Source organism: Metopolophium dirhodum, chromosome 1, assembly GCF_019925205.1.
Source record: "Metopolophium dirhodum isolate CAU chromosome 1, ASM1992520v1, whole genome shotgun sequence".
Taxonomy (NCBI): Eukaryota; Metazoa; Arthropoda; class Insecta; order Hemiptera; family Aphididae; genus Metopolophium; species Metopolophium dirhodum.
Genome location: NC_083560.1, coordinates 67824175 through 67842777, shown reverse-complemented (window position 1 = coordinate 67842777; position 18603 = coordinate 67824175). Strand labels below are relative to the sequence as shown.

The 18603-nt window shown below is 25.7% G+C and overlaps 1 protein-coding gene across 1 annotated transcript; it reads left to right on the top strand.

Moving 5' to 3' along the window:
* The first annotated feature begins 239 nt into the window (after window positions 1-239).
* On the top strand, window positions 240-17072 carry LOC132935945 (tyrosine-protein phosphatase non-receptor type 4). Its single transcript, XM_061002596.1, has 18 exons — window positions 240-660; window positions 8088-8271; window positions 8380-8508; window positions 8582-8624; window positions 8858-9025; window positions 9091-9211; window positions 9275-9362; window positions 9435-9587; window positions 9671-9930; window positions 10150-10320; window positions 10706-10850; window positions 11219-11386; window positions 11498-11618; window positions 15069-15326; window positions 15526-15639; window positions 15712-15947; window positions 16121-16405; window positions 16558-17072. The coding sequence occupies exons 2-18, from the start codon at window positions 8119-8121 to the stop codon at window positions 16642-16644; spliced, it is 2700 nt and encodes an 899-aa protein (XP_060858579.1). The 5' UTR covers window positions 240-660; window positions 8088-8118; the 3' UTR covers window positions 16645-17072.
* The last annotated feature ends 1531 nt before the right edge of the window (window positions 17073-18603 follow it).

Genomic DNA, 18603 nt, shown 5'->3' with positions numbered 1-18603 from the left:
TCTAAGATAATATGTCACAACCTTATCGTTAACCAAACTAATAAGACGACGATGTTTCGAACAGTCGAATGTTCACCGTCAACCAAACGTGCAAGCCACGACAGTTCTACCATAGAACAATAAAATAGTTCTACTGTCGATCAACTGCTGACGCCCCGTTTTCATCAACCATTTTTTTTGTTTTTATTTTTTCGTTTTTGCGAAAAAAATCACTACTTAGATAACGTTGTGAACGGTGTGATATAAATTATTATTATTTGTTTACAATTACAATCGTTTTTGATTTGTACACGATTGGGATTTTTTCACCATTACTATTATTATTATTATTATTATTATTATTATTTAATTATTCATAAACCAATATTCATTATATTTTATTCATGAAGTTACGGTACCTCGCGAATTTAATACTTCAATTGCAACACAATATCTAGTTATCGAACAGCTAATTTTCACTGCTGCTTAACAATGCATTTGATATGTCGTTTCTCTACGAAAATTCTGTCCTACGCGTTTTGCACAAACTACTAAATCATAACGTATTGAATCCGGCAAGTTTGACAAGTTCGACAAGTTTGACATTACAGCATCAGCATACAGATTGGTCTCAGAGTATTGCATGTACGTCAATCAAAAAACAACAGCGATGTATCTGTGGTTAGTTGTAAATATTATTATGTTTAATGTATATGAATTAATGATTTTTTAAATGTCCAAACTTAATATTTAAACATTAGGTACCTATTTATGCTAATTACATTTTTATTTGATAACTTTCGTAAATTGAGGATTTTCATCCATTCATTTTAAAATTACCTTGCAAATAATCTTTAAAATTAAAATTAAATAAGTATTTTAAAATAAATTATCTAAAACTAATTTTAATTAATTCAAAAAAATGCTTGTGTTATAAAACTTTAAAACTTTAAAATTAAATTATTCTCATATTAAAGAATATATTATACAAATTACCTAAGTAAAAATACTTTTTTAGCATAGTAATTTGGTGTGGATAAATAAAATTACCATTATAATTTATAATTAATGTTCATGGGATCATCGAGACATTTTTTTTAGCTATGCAGCAAGATATAATTTTACCCATTTCATATTTTTCTAAATGTTAGGGTCTATTTATGGCCGATTTTGTAGTACATTTTACTATGTCAACATTTAAATTCTATAAGAATTCAATTAATTATTATGTGTAAAAGAAATGTTATCATATCTAAGCCTAATTTCACTAAAACAATTTTAATCTACTTTAGATTTGTCTATATACCTGCCTATATAAATCAAATTGATCAGTCTCACTTTACCTACATTATCAATAAATCATTATTATTTTGCTAATCTAATGAAATATTCATAATAGGTACATATAACATAAGCTACTACCGATTTAGTTGTATGAGTTATAGTCATCGTAGAAGATTATTAAATGAATGTAAGATTTCATATTAATAAATATATTATATTCAATATTGAGATGTTGTTCATAATCTATTCATATCAGATATAGTCCAATACAAAGTAGAATGGAGTCTATTATTAATACATTTTAGTTATAGGTAGGTACAATTACTATTGATAATGTTATTTCAAAGGTGTAGTGGTTTCTCACCCTAGTGATATGATTGAAAGCTACTATATATTATAATGCTATTCATATACCTACATTAAACTAAATTACAAGTAAATAATATTTTATGCCTCGTTTAAGTCTAGATTGAAATTGTCATTATTGATGTATTCAAAACCATTATATTAATATTATAGGTAGTAGGTATAATGTGTTAAGTATTAAACAAAAAACTGAATTTAAACACAAAAAATCTTCATTCTTCTGGGTGCAGGGAATGGGTGGGTTGGTTGCTATGTTCACCTCAGCACAATCCATTATTATTACTTATTTGAAATGTTAAGTATTAACATAATTTATAATTATAGCCAATTCATTTTAGCTGTAGATATGTGTATAAGTGTACTTTGTACTTAACTCTGTTCCGTTTTTTGAGATAAATAAAAATATAATTAATTTAGGTACTATCTATCATTACTATTTAAAATTTAGGTACTAATTATTATACTAATGTTGGTGATCCAAAAACCTACCAGTGTTTCCATAGAAAAATTAACATTTCCCTTTTTTACCTGTGACATTGGCACATGCTTAGCGTATTTTATATTTTTCCAAATGATCATATCATAGAACTACAAATCAATAAGGTACTTACTTAATATTTATTTATTTACTATGGAATAAACGGGTGAGCCAAATTACTATAAGTACCTATATGGAAATACATCAAATAAATATATTTATGAAGTTGTAATGTTAAAATGTTATGAATGGACCATTCTTGAAAACATGGATCCAAAATGTATATTTTGTAAACGTTTTTTTACTATTTTAGAGATTTTTTTGGTAAATTTAACTGTACATTAATTTCCAATTGAAGACTCGAATCCTAACCATGGCATAACTATAAGCTTCCTCACTATATATAAATTAAACATTTAGTATACCTTATTTATTAATACCTTTATGCTGAAATTAAATTATTATAACACATGAATCAAAGTATGTAATTTTATTTTGATTGAATTTTTTTTCTGATAAAAATTAGTTTAATAATTGTTTTTTTTATGAAATGCTACATTTATATTTTTATCTCATTTTATTTATGAGTAATGACGGGTGTAAGTATAAATAGTGAATTAATGAAATATAAATATTTAAATATTGATTTTACAACGGCTTATCTGTCTTTTTATATTATCACATTTTCAAGTTTGTGAAAAAGTTTGAAAATTTCATATAACTAATAAAATTACAAACTTAACAGATGGTAGTTGAACACATATTTTTTTAAATTTTAGAACAATTGTTTAGAAAATTGCATAAAACAGATAAATAGAGGTCGCTATAAGCTTATGCTCAGCAATTTTTAATTACATTTTTATAATTTTTGCATACCTAATAGCTTAAAATATAAGAAATATGAATTTGACAGCTGTAATTTTATATATGTTACAATAATTAGGTATAAACCTTTATATTGTATTGAGGACATTGAGACAAATTATTTCTATTGTTATGAATCCTTGAGTATGTCTTTTATTTCATTTTATGTTGACACGTTTTTATATGGATTGACCTTGTTGTGGAAATTAATATCACAGATATTTGTAATGACTAATAAACATTTTTACTAGCATTGTTTCGTTGTTAATAATTTGGTATCACAATATTATAATAATATTTCTAATTTAATTTGTTAATTTAATAATTTATTATAAGTTGTTATTGTAATTAAAATATAATTATATATTGTGTATTGTATATTATGCACGTGTATAAGACATATTATACGAATATTAAGATTATAGAGTAAATAGTCTTAAAATTCATTGTTGCAACAGTATGAACTAAAATTACAATTATAACACAGTCAGTTAAACAAATTCATATTGGTATAATTTAGATAGTATAGGTTAGATGTACTTTTACTCAGAAAACCTTATTGATGCTTACATGTTTTAGGTTTGGTGAGGTCAAGAAATGTATTAGTTTTACATTGCTGTGTTAGTTTTTTGTTTACCTAAGCATATTCATAAAGTATCAACAAATTGTGACAAGATTCTACAGTCTTGAAATCGTCACAAATTACTTATACAAATACATATACCTAATTGACGCAACACTATAGTTTTTGAAAAATATCTAGCTTAAGTTCCATTTCCATTCAATTAGTATTTATTTCAAGTGTTTGCTATTGATTTTAAATACATTAGTACGTGAGTGCCAAGTATATTGACTTTTCTGAATAATCTGATTACTGTTTATATGAATGTTATATATTTGTCACTTATATTTGATATAGTGTATATTGTATTATAAATATTAATTAATAATTGAAAATGTAAGACAGTAGTCTGTAAAAATATGGAAGACCCATGCATAATTAAAATGTAATATTATTAATTTATTTACTAGTTAAAACTCAATTACAAAAAAAATTTAATAGTGTACAAATAAATTTTATGCTTAAAATATGGTATACTATACTAAATCATAATTAATAAAAAAAAAATAAAATAAGCTTAGAAGTGTTTGTATTTCAAATATTGCGAATATTGTGAATATTGCGGAAATGTGTAAGTTATTTTGTAGATAAAAATGTATAAAATCAATTTTAATAGCTTAGTCTTGAAACTATAATATGCTCAAGGTTCCTTTATAGTTCTAATTTTTATGGTAGTATCTAGTTCAAAATTTTATATAAATAACAATAATTTTAGTTAAAATCAAAAATTATTAAGAGACTTGAAACTATTCACTATTACGTATATTACTAAACAAAATGGTTCTTTATAGATATTTAGACAAATTTTAAACACTGACTATTGGATAATGAAATATACAAGTACATTTTACAGGCCCATGACATGATGTTTGTAATGAAATTTCAAATTAGAGCTATAACAAAAAGTGTATGAAATATTCTCATAATTCTATTGTTACAAAGATCATCGTCCTATAAAATTAACTTGCAAGTTAAATTAATAATTAACAACAGTTCATGGTGGATATTAAATAATAATATACAAACAATTAAAAAATATTACATCAAATTTCAATGATGGTGTGTTCATTATTATTTATTACCTATTAGATTAGCATTAGTTATCAAAGTGTGAAAACCATACAATTTTACAATAATATTATTTTTGAAAATATGTCACTTTCAGTCATTCAAAAATCAACAGATTTCAAAATTGTTTTATCTCCATATCATAAATAATTAACTGTACAAAAATTAAAAATATCTATTTTATAAATTTAAAAAAAGTTTTTTTGAAAAAATCGAAAAAAAATTTTAAGGGTAAGATTTTTTTTTAGAACTTAGTAAAAGGGAAGCTATTAGTCATATATTACATTTTAAAAAACTGTTCTAGAATATTTACATGACATTTTTAATTAGAGCTACTGACTTTCTGATTAACTAACATACTGTCTAAGGGCCGTTCTTACAATGTCTGGTAAAGTTTCGGTTAACTTTAACTGGACATTGAAAGAAAGACCCTTAGAATATTATTCTGATTTTATATGAATATTTATGTTTTCATAAGTTAACTTCTAATCATAAATTAATAAAAAAGGGTGTAAGTTGAAATGTTTTAGTTAAAATTAAACTAAATAAAATATTCTTAATATTTACAATATAGCAATCTGTTTCATAAGCGTTGCACGGGGTATGTTAAGTATGCCTCATTTGCATACACTGTGGACTGGTGGCAGAACCCTTTTATAAGAACGCATATGATGAAAGTCCCAAAATAACACTTTTTAGAAAAATAAAATAACAAAATATGACAGTACAATTCATGTTCACAGCTAAATTATCTGACAAGAATAATGAAATTATATCATTTTCAATAAAACATGTCTTTATAAAAATGTTTTATTTTTCAACATAAAAAAAAAAGCATGTTGAAAATAATTTCTAATAAGAAATAGTAATAATAATGATAATAGTTAAATATTTTTTTAGGCAAATTGTTAGATTATTTAATTAAAAGATTTTATAGTTTTGGAGAGCAGTTTTTATTATCTGCATACCCTGCAACCAAAGTCTGTGCATGCTTTGATTTATTGTTCTGGTTTGTAGTTAAACAAAATATTTCAGCTCGCCTTAAATGTGTTTGAAAAATAAATAGAACAAAACTTAACATTGTATTCTCAGTACAATTATGATATCGCTGTTTAAAAATTAAACCATAATTTCACAAATGTATTCCAGAATAATTTGTAATTTCATCACTGATATGTATGTGGTATACAGCAGCACATCGGTTAAGTGTTGAGTACTACTGTCTATGATAATTGATCTGAAGAAAGTGTCATAATAGTGGGAGTACTCATTTTTCATGTACCTGACAATAAGATTATTTATTTTCAATTAATTCAATATACTAGGCTGTATGCTGATAAATTATAAATAATCAAATTTATATTTAAGTATTTAAACAATTATTTATTTTTAACCCATACTAAGAAGAAAAATCTAATTTAATAAATTATGCATGCATTTGTATAGTTTTATGAACTAGATTACTTTCATGCTAAAATAGTCTGGCAAGTAGGTGTCGCTCTGCTGTGTAGTAGGTTACAAGTGGGTCACTGTAATGGATTGTGTTAAATTTGATTTCAATGATTTCAATGATATAATGTCATTGTTTAAGAAAAAAGTGAAGACGATCAGTCAGCCTATGATATTACTAAGTATATTTGATGCTATTATTGTGAATGAAGTAATTTATATATAATGACCTAATTACGTGGGAACTTGTTTAAAATATTTAATCCTTTGCTTTAAAAGTTGAACATTTTATACATTTTAGATTCTGAGCGAAGTGATGAATGTATTGATTTTACAATGATTTAGGACAGTAAAAGTGCTTCGATTTTCTTCAATAGTAACTTTTCTGATAGGAAAGTGAATCTAGTTAGTACTTTAGGGGTCAAATTTCTCAGTAGTTTTCAAAAGCGTCGTGAAAAACAACGTAAAGTTCAAATCTTGACAAAATACGGAAAAATCACGAAAATTAGCAAATTATTTTGAGTTGAAAATTCATAAAATTTTTATTTTTAAATCTAAGATTTGAAAATGTTATACAAGATTATCCATAAGTTTGTCTACCTTTATCAAAAAAAAAATTTCTACAAGAAAGTAAAATTAAATTTTTATAAGCGTTTGAAATTCATATTTTTACAGCATTTAATATTCACTCAATATCTCATGTAACAATTTTCTTATTTTGTTGTAATTAAAAAACGTATGACTCTAGATACTTGTAAATTTCACTGAATGTTTGTATTAGCATTTCCTATACACGATAAAATTTTGAAAATAATTTGACACTTTTTGAGCTGTTTACGGTCATTGTTAGTTTTCAATTTTTTTAGTTTTTTTTTTCTATAAATATCAATAAAATTTTATTTGTTGGGTAAAAAAGCGTGAAAATTTAATATAAGGCTCCTTAAAAATACATAGGCACAATTTTTTTTTATAAGCATTTAAACTTCAAATTTTGACAAAATTTATCAAATTTATAATTTAATAATTATTTTGTAGTTAAAAATTTATAAAATGTTCAACTTTTATAGGTAAGGATTGAAAATTAAAAACAAGGCTTTTAGGCTCAACGTAAATAGGTTATAAATAAACTACCTTTTTCACAATAATATCATCAAATATACTTGGTAATATCATAGACTGACTGACCGTTTTCGTTCAGAATCGTTTTTCTTATACAATGATATTATATCATTGAATTCCAATTTAACACCATCCATTACAGTGACCCACTTGTAACCTACTGTACAGCAGAGCTACATCCACTTACCCACATTTTTTAAATTTAAAATTTAAAATTTGATAAATTATGTCAAAATTCAAACTTTAAATGGTAAAAAATTGAAAATGTCCTTAAACAAATAAAGTTCAAAACAAATCAAAATATTATGAAAAACTTTATCGTGTATAGAAAATGAAAATATAAACAACTAGTGAATATATCATGTAACTACGGTCATTTGTTTTAAATTTACTCAAAAACCGAAATCAATTTTGAGGAAAATTCCTGTTTTCCTTAATTTTTTTTAATTTTATTTTTCACAGCATTTTTAAAAACTGTTGGGAATTTATTATTTTGATCGTCTTTATGCAGCAACTAGATTCATTTTCCTATCGAATAAAATACTGTTGAAGAAAATCAAACAGTTTTACTGCCCCAAACGGTAATGACAGACAAAAAAAACACACATTGTAAAAATCACTGTATTTATCGCTCTGCTCAGAATCTAAAATTATAATGTACCTAATAAAAATACATTTGATATTTAACATAATGGGTATTACAATGTTTATTTAATTTTTGAAAGTTTTTGGATTTTAAGGTTTGGATGTATGTGTGTCATGTGTATACCATTATTTAAAAATGATTCATAAATATTTATTATTTCAAATGTTTAATATGTAATTCATAAAATTATGTAATTTAAATTATTTTTATAGAACATTTCTTATGGACTACTTATGACGTATAATGATAGAAGGTGTGTCAAGAAGAACCTTAGCAGGATCGAGTGGCACATACAACGTTCGTGCTACCGAATTGGCTGTAGATCGAGGTCGTTTAAAGTCAATCAATGCTACTGTTGTATTTCTTGATGACACTCAGCATTGTTTTAAACTTGACGTGAGTAAATTATTTAGTAGGCGTTTTCTATTTGAAATGCATGTATTTGTAATATTTAATATGTTTTTATTAATATTATTAATTATACTATGAAAATTAAATATGTAGAAACGAGCTAAAGGTGAAGCATTACTAGAAGCAGTATTTCAACACTTGGAATTAATTGAAAAAGATTATTTTGGCTTACAATTTACCGAAAATGGGGTAATTCCATCTGTAACAAATACAGATATTTTGGTACGTTTAGTATAATTATTACTATTCAGTAACCTTAGACTGTGAATAACATTTTATTTTTTAATAACTTTAGAGATGGTTGAATCCAAAAAAAAGTATCAAAAAACAAATGAGAGGTAATTTATTATTATTATCAAGCAAATAATCTATTCTTGTTAAAGACAATTTGTATTTGTTATTGTAGAATTTAAACAGTTGTACAAAAACAACATATATTATATATATTAATTTAGTTCTTAATATCAAAATTATTAAATAAATAACTACATTAATTTTGAATTATAACTGTTTATATAAAATAACTAATATAATTTTAATTATTATTTATTATATTATTTAATGATTTCAGGAGGATTTTTTTATTTTTGTGTAAAATTTTATGTGTCTGATCCAAGTAAACTTCAAGAAGAATATACGCGTTATCATTTGTATTTACAATTACGAAAAGATATTTTACATGGAAAACTTTTTGTGTCTCCAAGTACTGCTTGTCTTCTTGCCAGTTACACCGTTCAATGTAATTTAAAATTGTTAAATAAATAGCTTATAAAATATAAATTAAATATAAATTCATTTTTTTAGCTGAACTTGGAGATTACCACCCTGAAGAACATAAGCCTGGATATATATCTGGTATGGTTCTTATACCTGGCCAAACAGAACAATTGGAAAATCAAATTTCTGAATTACATAAATTACACAAGTAAATTATACATAAATACCTAAAAATAAATATATGCATGTAATACAAATTTTTAATTATTAGGGGTCAATCTCCCGCTGATGCTGAATTCAATTTCTTGGACCATGGGAAAAGATTAGATATGTATGGCGTTGATTTACATAAAGCAAAAGTGGGTATTTTTATAATTAACTTTTATAATCATACCTAATATATAAAATTGTTATGTTTTGTTAAATACTAGGATTCTGCTGATAAAGAATTAGATATTGGAGTTACATGTAATGGTTTAGTTGTATTTCAAAATAATATTCGTATAAATACATTATCATGGGCAAAAATAGTAAAAATATCATTTAAGCGAAGGCATTTTTTTGTTCAACTACGAAGAGAAATGGTAAAAAAAACATGCATTTAATGTTTTACATTAATATTATAGATTTTTTATGTTTGAGAGTTTAAAAGTTCAATCATTTACAGTCTGAAAATTATGATACAGTATTGGGCTTTAATATGATGACATATCGTTCATCTAAACATTTATGGAAATCTTGTGTTGAACATCATTCATTTTTCCGGCTAAATCAACCCATTTGCCCATCAAATAATCGAGGATTTAGACGATTGTTGCCAGGACCATTTCTTCTCGGTTCACGATTTTCATATTCTGGACGAACTGAAATACAAACAATAGAAGAGAGTCGTATGTCACAACCACGACCTCACCGAACATTTCTTAGGTCATTTTTGTTTTATATTGAATCATTTAAACAACAATAATTTATATATAACTTGTAAAAAAACAACTGTTATGAAATCTTATTTTACTATTATTTAGTACTATTTTGTTCTGAAATTGTTATAAAAATAATAATTATATATTATACCTTACTTATTTTTAGAAGAAATTATGAATTTTAAAATTACTTAGGTTCATAAACTATATTGTTTGTCTTTAGATTCAAAAGTAAATACTGTTCGAAACAACCAGTTAACAACAATACGGAGAGTAAGAGTTCAAAATCAATTCTCAAATCATCTGCTAAGGGATCACATGATAATAAAGTAAAGTCAGTTGATAAAGAACCAAGACCTGCTTGGGGTCCTACTTCATCACTTGTATCAGATGAGTAAGTGAAACACAACTTTAATGGAATGGCCGCACAGCGTCCAAGGAATCAAATTGTATATTGAAAAAACCTTAAAACATTTGAGTTTAAAAGGAACTTCCTGAAGCCATTCCTTAACAGATGAAATAATTTTTTTTGAAGAAATCATTTTGTAAAGCAGTTAAAATGCTGATTTAAATTTTTTTTGGAAATTAAAAATATCTTTAATTATTAAAATAACCCCCTTATAGCATAACTTTTCAACATTTCTGAATTTAGCTGCTTTACAAAATAATCTCCTCATTAAAAAAAAAAATCCCTGCGGGGCTGCTGTTTGTTTGTTTATAAAATAAAAATAAATTATAACATTAATTTTATTTTTTCACATTTTATTTATGTTTTTTAGCGAAGGTGGATTTATATCTTCAGCTGTCCGTCCAAGTAGCAGTAGTAGTGGAACCGGATTAGCAGCAACTGGCCGAAATTATGTTGATGATGACATGTCTAGTAGTATTTATGATATTCCAGCATATGATACGGAATCTTCTTTGGTAATATTTTATAATTATATAATAGTATATTATAAAGCCTAATTATCTAAATTAATAAATAAACTTAAGCTGTGATAAATTACATTGATTATTTCAATAATCAATTTAATACATTTGTACTGGAAAACTTGTTCTATTTAAACTATATAAATCTGTTAACGTATTCATTAACTAATATCAATTTGTCTAATTTTGGTTAAATATACCTTAATTTAATTATGTACACATATTTTATTTCCCAATATCCATACTACATATTATCATGCACATTTTATAGTTATGCTGCTAATTGATAATTACATACTCAAAACTTAAACTTCATATAAAAAAAAAATCATATTTACCTATATCATACATATGTTTTACAGGGTTGTGAAAATAATGTTGTTTGCATTCATATGAATGCTGATGAGGAAGGTCGATTTGGATTTAATGTAAGAGGTGGCTCAGATTTAGGATTACCTATTGTTGTGTCCAGAGTTGTTCCTAACACAGCAGCTTTTCGATCACAACCTAAACTATGTGAAGGTGATCAGGTTAGTACATTTTACAATATTGTTTACTCAATATATAAATATAATTTTTCAAGGTAATTTATAATTTATATTAATTAAATTGTAAATTATTAATAATATCAAATCATTTAGGTTTTAATGATAAATGGACAAGAAGTCAGTGAGATGGTCCATGATGATGTTGTAAATTTAATTAGAGCAGCTAGAGATGTAGAACACGATGGGAAATTAGTTTTAACGGTACAACAAAAAGGTATATATATCATATAGAACTATATCATTAATTGGGATTAAAATTAAAATTACAAGTTTAGATAGCTAAAATAATTTGATAATCTGATAGTCTGTTGAAAATATATTTAACAATATATTTTATATGTATCTCTATAGTTGTTGGTAACTTTTAATGTTATTTTATCTATCTATCTTCTAACTATATTATAAACATGAAACTACTTTTATACTTATATACTTTTAAACAGCTAATCTCAGAAATTACACTACCGATTTGGATGATTCTTTTTTTGTTGTGTTCGTAATTGTCAGAACAAGGTTTTTATGAAAGAAAATTTTAGGCGAATCTACTGGAAAAGTAGGAAATCTGGAATGCAATAATACAACGGTGGCGCCATCTGTCATAGTATTTTTGTTTATTGTAAGGTTGCTTTATTAGTAATTTCAGAAAACTTCTAATTTTGAACGACTTTATTATTATTATTTTTATTTAAAGACTATTTAACATTCTTGTTCATTTATAATATTGTTTAGAAAAAACAAATATCAATATGTGGAAATTAAATTAAAATCAAAACTTTTAATTTCAAGCAGTGCAGAGCTTAGTTTAAATAATCAGTTCTAAGTTCCAAGATTTTGATTTGATATGTTTAAAAAATATGATTTAAAATAATATATATCCAAATGTATACAAGTTGTTACAAATAGTTAATTGGACATTTTTACAATATTATTACTAATATTAATAATGAAATAGAAATGATCAATTCATATCAAACTTTATCAATTTCAGCTGGCACTCACACTACCGATTAGTTCAGCCAAGACGTTTTCAATTGTTATAACTTATAAGACATTTTTGCTCAAAAAGATATTACTGCCTAATAATTATAAATGTCCAGAAAATGCAGATCTTGAGAGAATGTCAGCGCACTATTTGTTTTCTATCTGACACACGCTACATAACAAATTTTACATTCACAATATTGATAATAATGATAATAATTTCTAAAATTAGAGTGAGATTACCTCTTATATAATTTAAAGGTAAGATTATTCTAGGGCATCTTATGGCTGTTTTATTATATTTTTATTTTAAAGTGAGTTATGAATATTTAAAAATTGTAAATTATCTGTACATCTTAAAATACCCATGACTCGCTTTAAAATTAAAATATTATAAAACACGTATGAGATGCCTTAAATGATAATCTTACCTTTAAATTTTATAACTGGTATTTTCTCCCTAATTTTAGACATTATTATGATTATTGTGAACGTACAATTTGCTATGTTGTGAGTGGGTCAGAGAGAGAAATAGTGCGCTGACATCCTCTTAAGTACCTTCAGTTTTTTTTTTTATTGAAATTACGCCTATATTCTCTATAAAAAAGTTTGGGCTTTTCAAACACTTTGTAATTTATTCATCTGTCATAGTATATTTTTGTTTATTGTAAGGTTGTTATTGGTTATGATTAAATATAATTTTAGAACTGTATATTATATTTGGTCAAAACCATATAGCTTAGTAAAATAGTATTCCTAATGCTTACTTTTCAACTGTCTTCCCAAAAAGGCGGGAACTAATACATGCACATTATAAACAAGTTAATAAAACATTTGTAATTAAGAGGATGTCAGTGCACTATTTGTTTTCTCTCTCTGGCCCATATGCAACATAGACAAAACGCATTAACGTAGAATTATTTTTTCAATGTGTTTAAGTAATCTTAGAGTAAAATCACCTATTACAAAAAAGATAGAGAATAATATTTTAGAGGAATGACATATTGATTTATATTTTATTGTTATTTAACTTTGTATTTGACTTTCAAAATAAACAAAAAAATGTTGTAAATTGAAATTATGTTTAAACTGTTTTGAGACAATATTTAGACAAATCGATATGTCATTCCCTCAAAAATATTATTCTCTATCCTTTTTGTAATGGGTGATTACTTAAAAACATAGAAAAAATGATTCTGCATTAATTTGTTTTGTCTATGTTGCGCGTGGGCCAGAGAGAGAAAACAAATAATGCGCTGACATCCTCTTAAGTACGCACCTAGCCTAGTCTGAAAATATACTGATCGTATAATCACAAGCGTGTCTCCCGGTCTACGCCGGGAGGGATGGCCATAGCCTATAATATAATATAATCAAATATGTCCTAACTGACTCATTGACTGATCAACGACGAGTCTAACTAATGATAGCTTGAGGCTTTCAATTTTAACGGTAGCTATTATATTATATTAATTTCATAATTCTAAGATATTTTTGGCAAGATATTATAGACAAGAATGGGAATGTGTAAGGTGATAAACAAATATTTTACATTTGGGCAATTTATATATATAAATAAAAGACAAACAATGTCTGTCCCTCTACACATTTGTTACCGGGATGTTTGGACCATATCGTTTACATGGTTCATTATCCTGGTGCGGATAATGTAGGATAATTTTAAACCGGTCTAGCTTAGCGAATTTGTGGCCTGTGTCCTTCATGCATTCCTAAAACGTTCATCTGATTGCTATGAAATTTGGTACGGAGATAGATTAAACTAGATAGGCTACATTTTGTCGCGAAAAAATGTAAATAAGAAGTCCGACTAGGGGAGGAATTCAAATAACAGGGGTCTTCAGTTCTAACCACGGTTTTGGATTTGGTGGATAAATTTTTTGCATTATTTTTTTTTTAAATTTTTGTTTATTATTGGTTGCTATTGGTTTTAATAATAATAATAATTATTATTAATTACCTTGTTTTTTTCTTATATTTACTTTTTATTTTTCTTCTTTATCTATACATACAAATGTTTGGTTTTTTTTATTAATCAGATTTTAGTACGTTTAGGTTGAGTTAAGATTTTATACTAATAGGTTTTATAAATTTAATACTTTAGAGTTAATTGTACACTTATGGACGCACCACACGGGGTCCGCGATCTACCCCAGGTAGCTTACCTATCTGATAATATACTGCTCGCTTAATCACCAGCGTAACTCACGGATAACGCCGGTCAAGACGGCTATAAATTAAAATATAATTTAATTTACACTTAAAAACACATTGTGTTACATCCAAAAGGAGTTGAATAATCACAAAAACCTAGCCATTGCAACATATTGCCGTGTCAGCTAATATTTAATATAAAATAACCACACATTTTTTGAAAAATAAATTATAAATTAACTTTATAAAGAAGTTTTTATTCTAAAACCAGGTAACCATGTCAATAAAAGCTATGATAAGATATTGGGATACAAACTGTTATTATGACAGATGTGTTTATTTAAGTATAACATTTTAAATACAATTTAAAATGTTGATTCAGTCACTAAATATTACAATGTAGTATAATATGTATTTGTATCTTTGAATAATTTAATATTAATCAACTAGTTTTTTTATGCTATTTCTCATTATAAACTATAATGTGTATTTTCTATGTTATAATGTACAGGTGATGATGATGATGACGATGACTGTTTGAAAGAAAAAGAAGAAGAACCTTTATTTCAGTACATACCAGAATCTCCACCAAGTGTTATGTCATCTGATCCATTAATTCAATCTATACTACTGCTTGGAGATGGTTTAGCAAGTGGGTCTTTACTAACACAGTTTGAACAGCTGTACAGGCATAAACCAGAAACGTCAATGGATAATGCTAGAACCACTCAAAATATACATAAAAATAGATATCGCGATATAGCTCCATGTATGTAACATTTTTAATGTATAAACAATAAAATTGATGAAACTTATTAAGTACATATTATGTGTAATGAAAAATATAATAATATATTATTTCATAATCATATTACCTAATATAGAAATAATATTTCATTTCTAACAAATAATGTTTATTAAGTAAAAATATTTAATTAAAAACTAAATATTCTTTTAATATTGTTTAGATGATATAACTCGATATATTATCAAAAATCAGGACCATGACTATATTAATGCCAACTATATAAATATGGAAATACCGGGTTCAGGAATAATTAACAGATACATAGCAACACAAGGTTTGTAAATACATACTAAATATAAGAGCTTTTATCATTTGATTTAACTTTTTGTTTTTTTAATTTTAATAGGACCACTTCAAACAACAATTAGCGATTTCTGGTGTATGGTATTAGAATCTCGTAGTACATTAATTGTTATGGTCACTGCTCTTGTTGAAAAAGGTCGTCAAAAATGTGCCAAATATTGGCCACCAATCAATGAAACATTAGAAGTTAACAGCAATATATCACTAAAAATGGTGTCCGAAGAAACGGATACTTCTAACATTATTGTTTACCGCCAAATAGAGTTAACTGAAATAAGCGTGAGTATTCTTAAGATGATGATGTCACACCAGCATTTGTTGTCCCTGTTTTACAAGTTTAAACCTTATATTCTATTCTAGCTAAATGAATGAGCCACATTCTTTACAAGTTTAGCTTTGTTTTTTGATATGATCCGTATTTAATTAATTAATTTTCCAATGTATTTTTACAGACTAATGAAACTAGATCTGTTACACAACTTCAATATAGTTTATGGCCTGATCACGGTGTACCAGATGATTCAGATCGCTTGTTAAATTTAGTAGGAGCTGTTCGTAAAGAACGTGTAGGTGTCGTTGAACCTGTTGTTATACATTGTTCAGCTGGTATTGGACGTACAGGAGTGATAATTTTATTAGAGACTGCATTATGCTTAATAGAAGCAGGCCAACCTGTTTATCCTCTTGAAATTGTCCGACAAATGCGTGATCAACGAGCTATGATGGTACAAACTTCAGTAAGTACACTTTAAATTAAATATACAATATACATTAACATTACATTTGGATATACATTTATCCATTTATTGCAAGGAGGTATGTTGTGTCTATGTATTATTAATTGTTATATTATTATTATTTATTACTAATTTAAATTTTTTAATTTTAGAATCAATATAAATTTGTATGCAGTTGCATACATTATGCATTTACACAGGGTATTGTGAAACCATTGCCGGAATATAGTCAACAATAAAATAATCCGTTCTTTGGTAATTGCAGTGATCCCTTGAAAAATGTATTTATTTATTTATTATATTTTTATTTATACATAATATGCTTTTTTTCTTTTTTGACATTTAAATACTAGAACAATTTAATATTATATCATTATTATTTATTAATTATGTATAATGACTTGACTGCATATTAGCATCTAAAATTGTTCTTAATAGATTTATTATTTATAATTCCTTATTGAATTAACCATTCTTTCTTTCCCTTTAATTTTTAATTTATATAAATATTCTTTACTAACTTCATTGTATTTCCTAAATTCTATTAATTTTCATAAATGTATTATTGTACTTCAAATATGTATGTAATTTATTTGCCTTTTATGTGTTATTAAAAACTCTTTGTTTGCGATTATTAACCAATAAAAGAAAGTACTTCAAATTTAAAGATTCATGTTTTTCGTATCGATAGAAATAAAAATACTTTTGTTATTATGTTATACTTATTAGATGATACATTTATTTCAGAGATTCATAATATTTATAACTAAGTATAATATATTATATGATCTTAAAGTGATGTCTTAAAATATTATTATGTACACACTTACGTTTATATTATCACTATTTAGTAAATTAAACAAATTTAGCTGTCTTATGTTCCAATTTACAATAGATATTTAATTGTATTCCACTTAAAATACTAATAAATTAAAAAAATTACCCCAAAATTGATATTGGTCAAGTTTTAAATTATTTAAATGTAACTATTAAGAGCACTAGTAGACAAAATATGGCATAAAAACATGGTTTCGTAATTCCAGGAATACGGCTTATTGAAGCGTTTTACAGTACGTGGGTCTAGAATGAAAAGGTTCTAAATCATTTTTATGAAATTGTCCAGGAGAGCAATTTTTAGGTTTGAGTTCAAATGTTTTACTTTGTGAACAAAATTTTTTAAAAATGCAGAAACTTGTATAGTTTAATTCACAACATTTTAATAATAATTTGGTGTATTGGTTGATATACAAATTATAAAATGTTTAGTATGAAAAGGTTCTATAATATTAGAATATTTAGAACCTTTTCATCCTAAAATAAAAAAAAATATTTTTAATTAGAACTTTTTTAATCTTATTTATTATTTTTATTATTGTTAGCTGAAACCTTTTCAGAATAATGCTTTCTCATTGCTACCAATCTTCTATCACGAAACAATGTAATAATTATGAAACATCGAAATCTATAATATTTCGATCGTAAAATTCTGTTGAATAGGAATAAATGTAATAGTTATTAGGCTTATTATTGGTAATACTACCGTATTGTTAATAATTTGGTTCCATTAACCGAGCGTTTTCAATTTGATTAAATTGTGTTTATAATTAAATTTTTGGCGATTTAGAACCTTTTAGTTTTAAAAAAATTGTCAATAATGATCGTTTAATTATAAATGTTAGCTTAAAAGATGCACCTCTGCATTCTAAAACCATTTTAAGTGACTTGAAAAAAATGCGATTTAGAACCTTTTCATTCTAGACCCAGGAGTATAAATACATATAACAAAAATTGTAGAGGAAAATTTTATCTAGAATTGTTAGAAGCCCGATTTTCGATATTTTTATTAATTAGTTAAATAATTAATCGATAAAAAGTTAAAAAAACGTGTTAATTTACCATGCGATATGGGACGATTGGAACAAGATATCAAAAATCGGGCTTCTTACGATTCTAGAAAAACTTCTGCTGTACAATTTTTATAATAGTTATTTATACTGTAAAATGTTCAATAACCGTATTCTTGGAATTACGAAACCAATTTTTTCGACAAAAAAACGTTTAATTACGCTCGTCATGTGGTACGCCTGTAATGGGCAGCGGGCAGCGCTCGATACTATGTGTTCATACCATAGAGTAATATGTATACTAAATTCGTTTACTTGAAAAGGTAACTCATAACTTAAAGTGGATCTAACCAA

Excerpts from the sequence above, each read along its gene's own strand:
- LOC132935945 (XM_061002596.1), top strand. The coding sequence starts at position 8,119 with ATGATAGAAGGTGTGTCAAGAAGAACCTTAGCAGGATCGAGTGGCACA. Across the intron at positions 9,588-9,670 it reads TTCAACTACGAAGAGAAATG|TCTGAAAATTATGATACAGT; the intron begins GTAAAAAAAACA and ends AATCATTTACAG. Across the intron at positions 10,321-10,705 it reads TCATCACTTGTATCAGATGA|CGAAGGTGGATTTATATCTT; the intron begins GTAAGTGAAACA and ends TATGTTTTTTAG.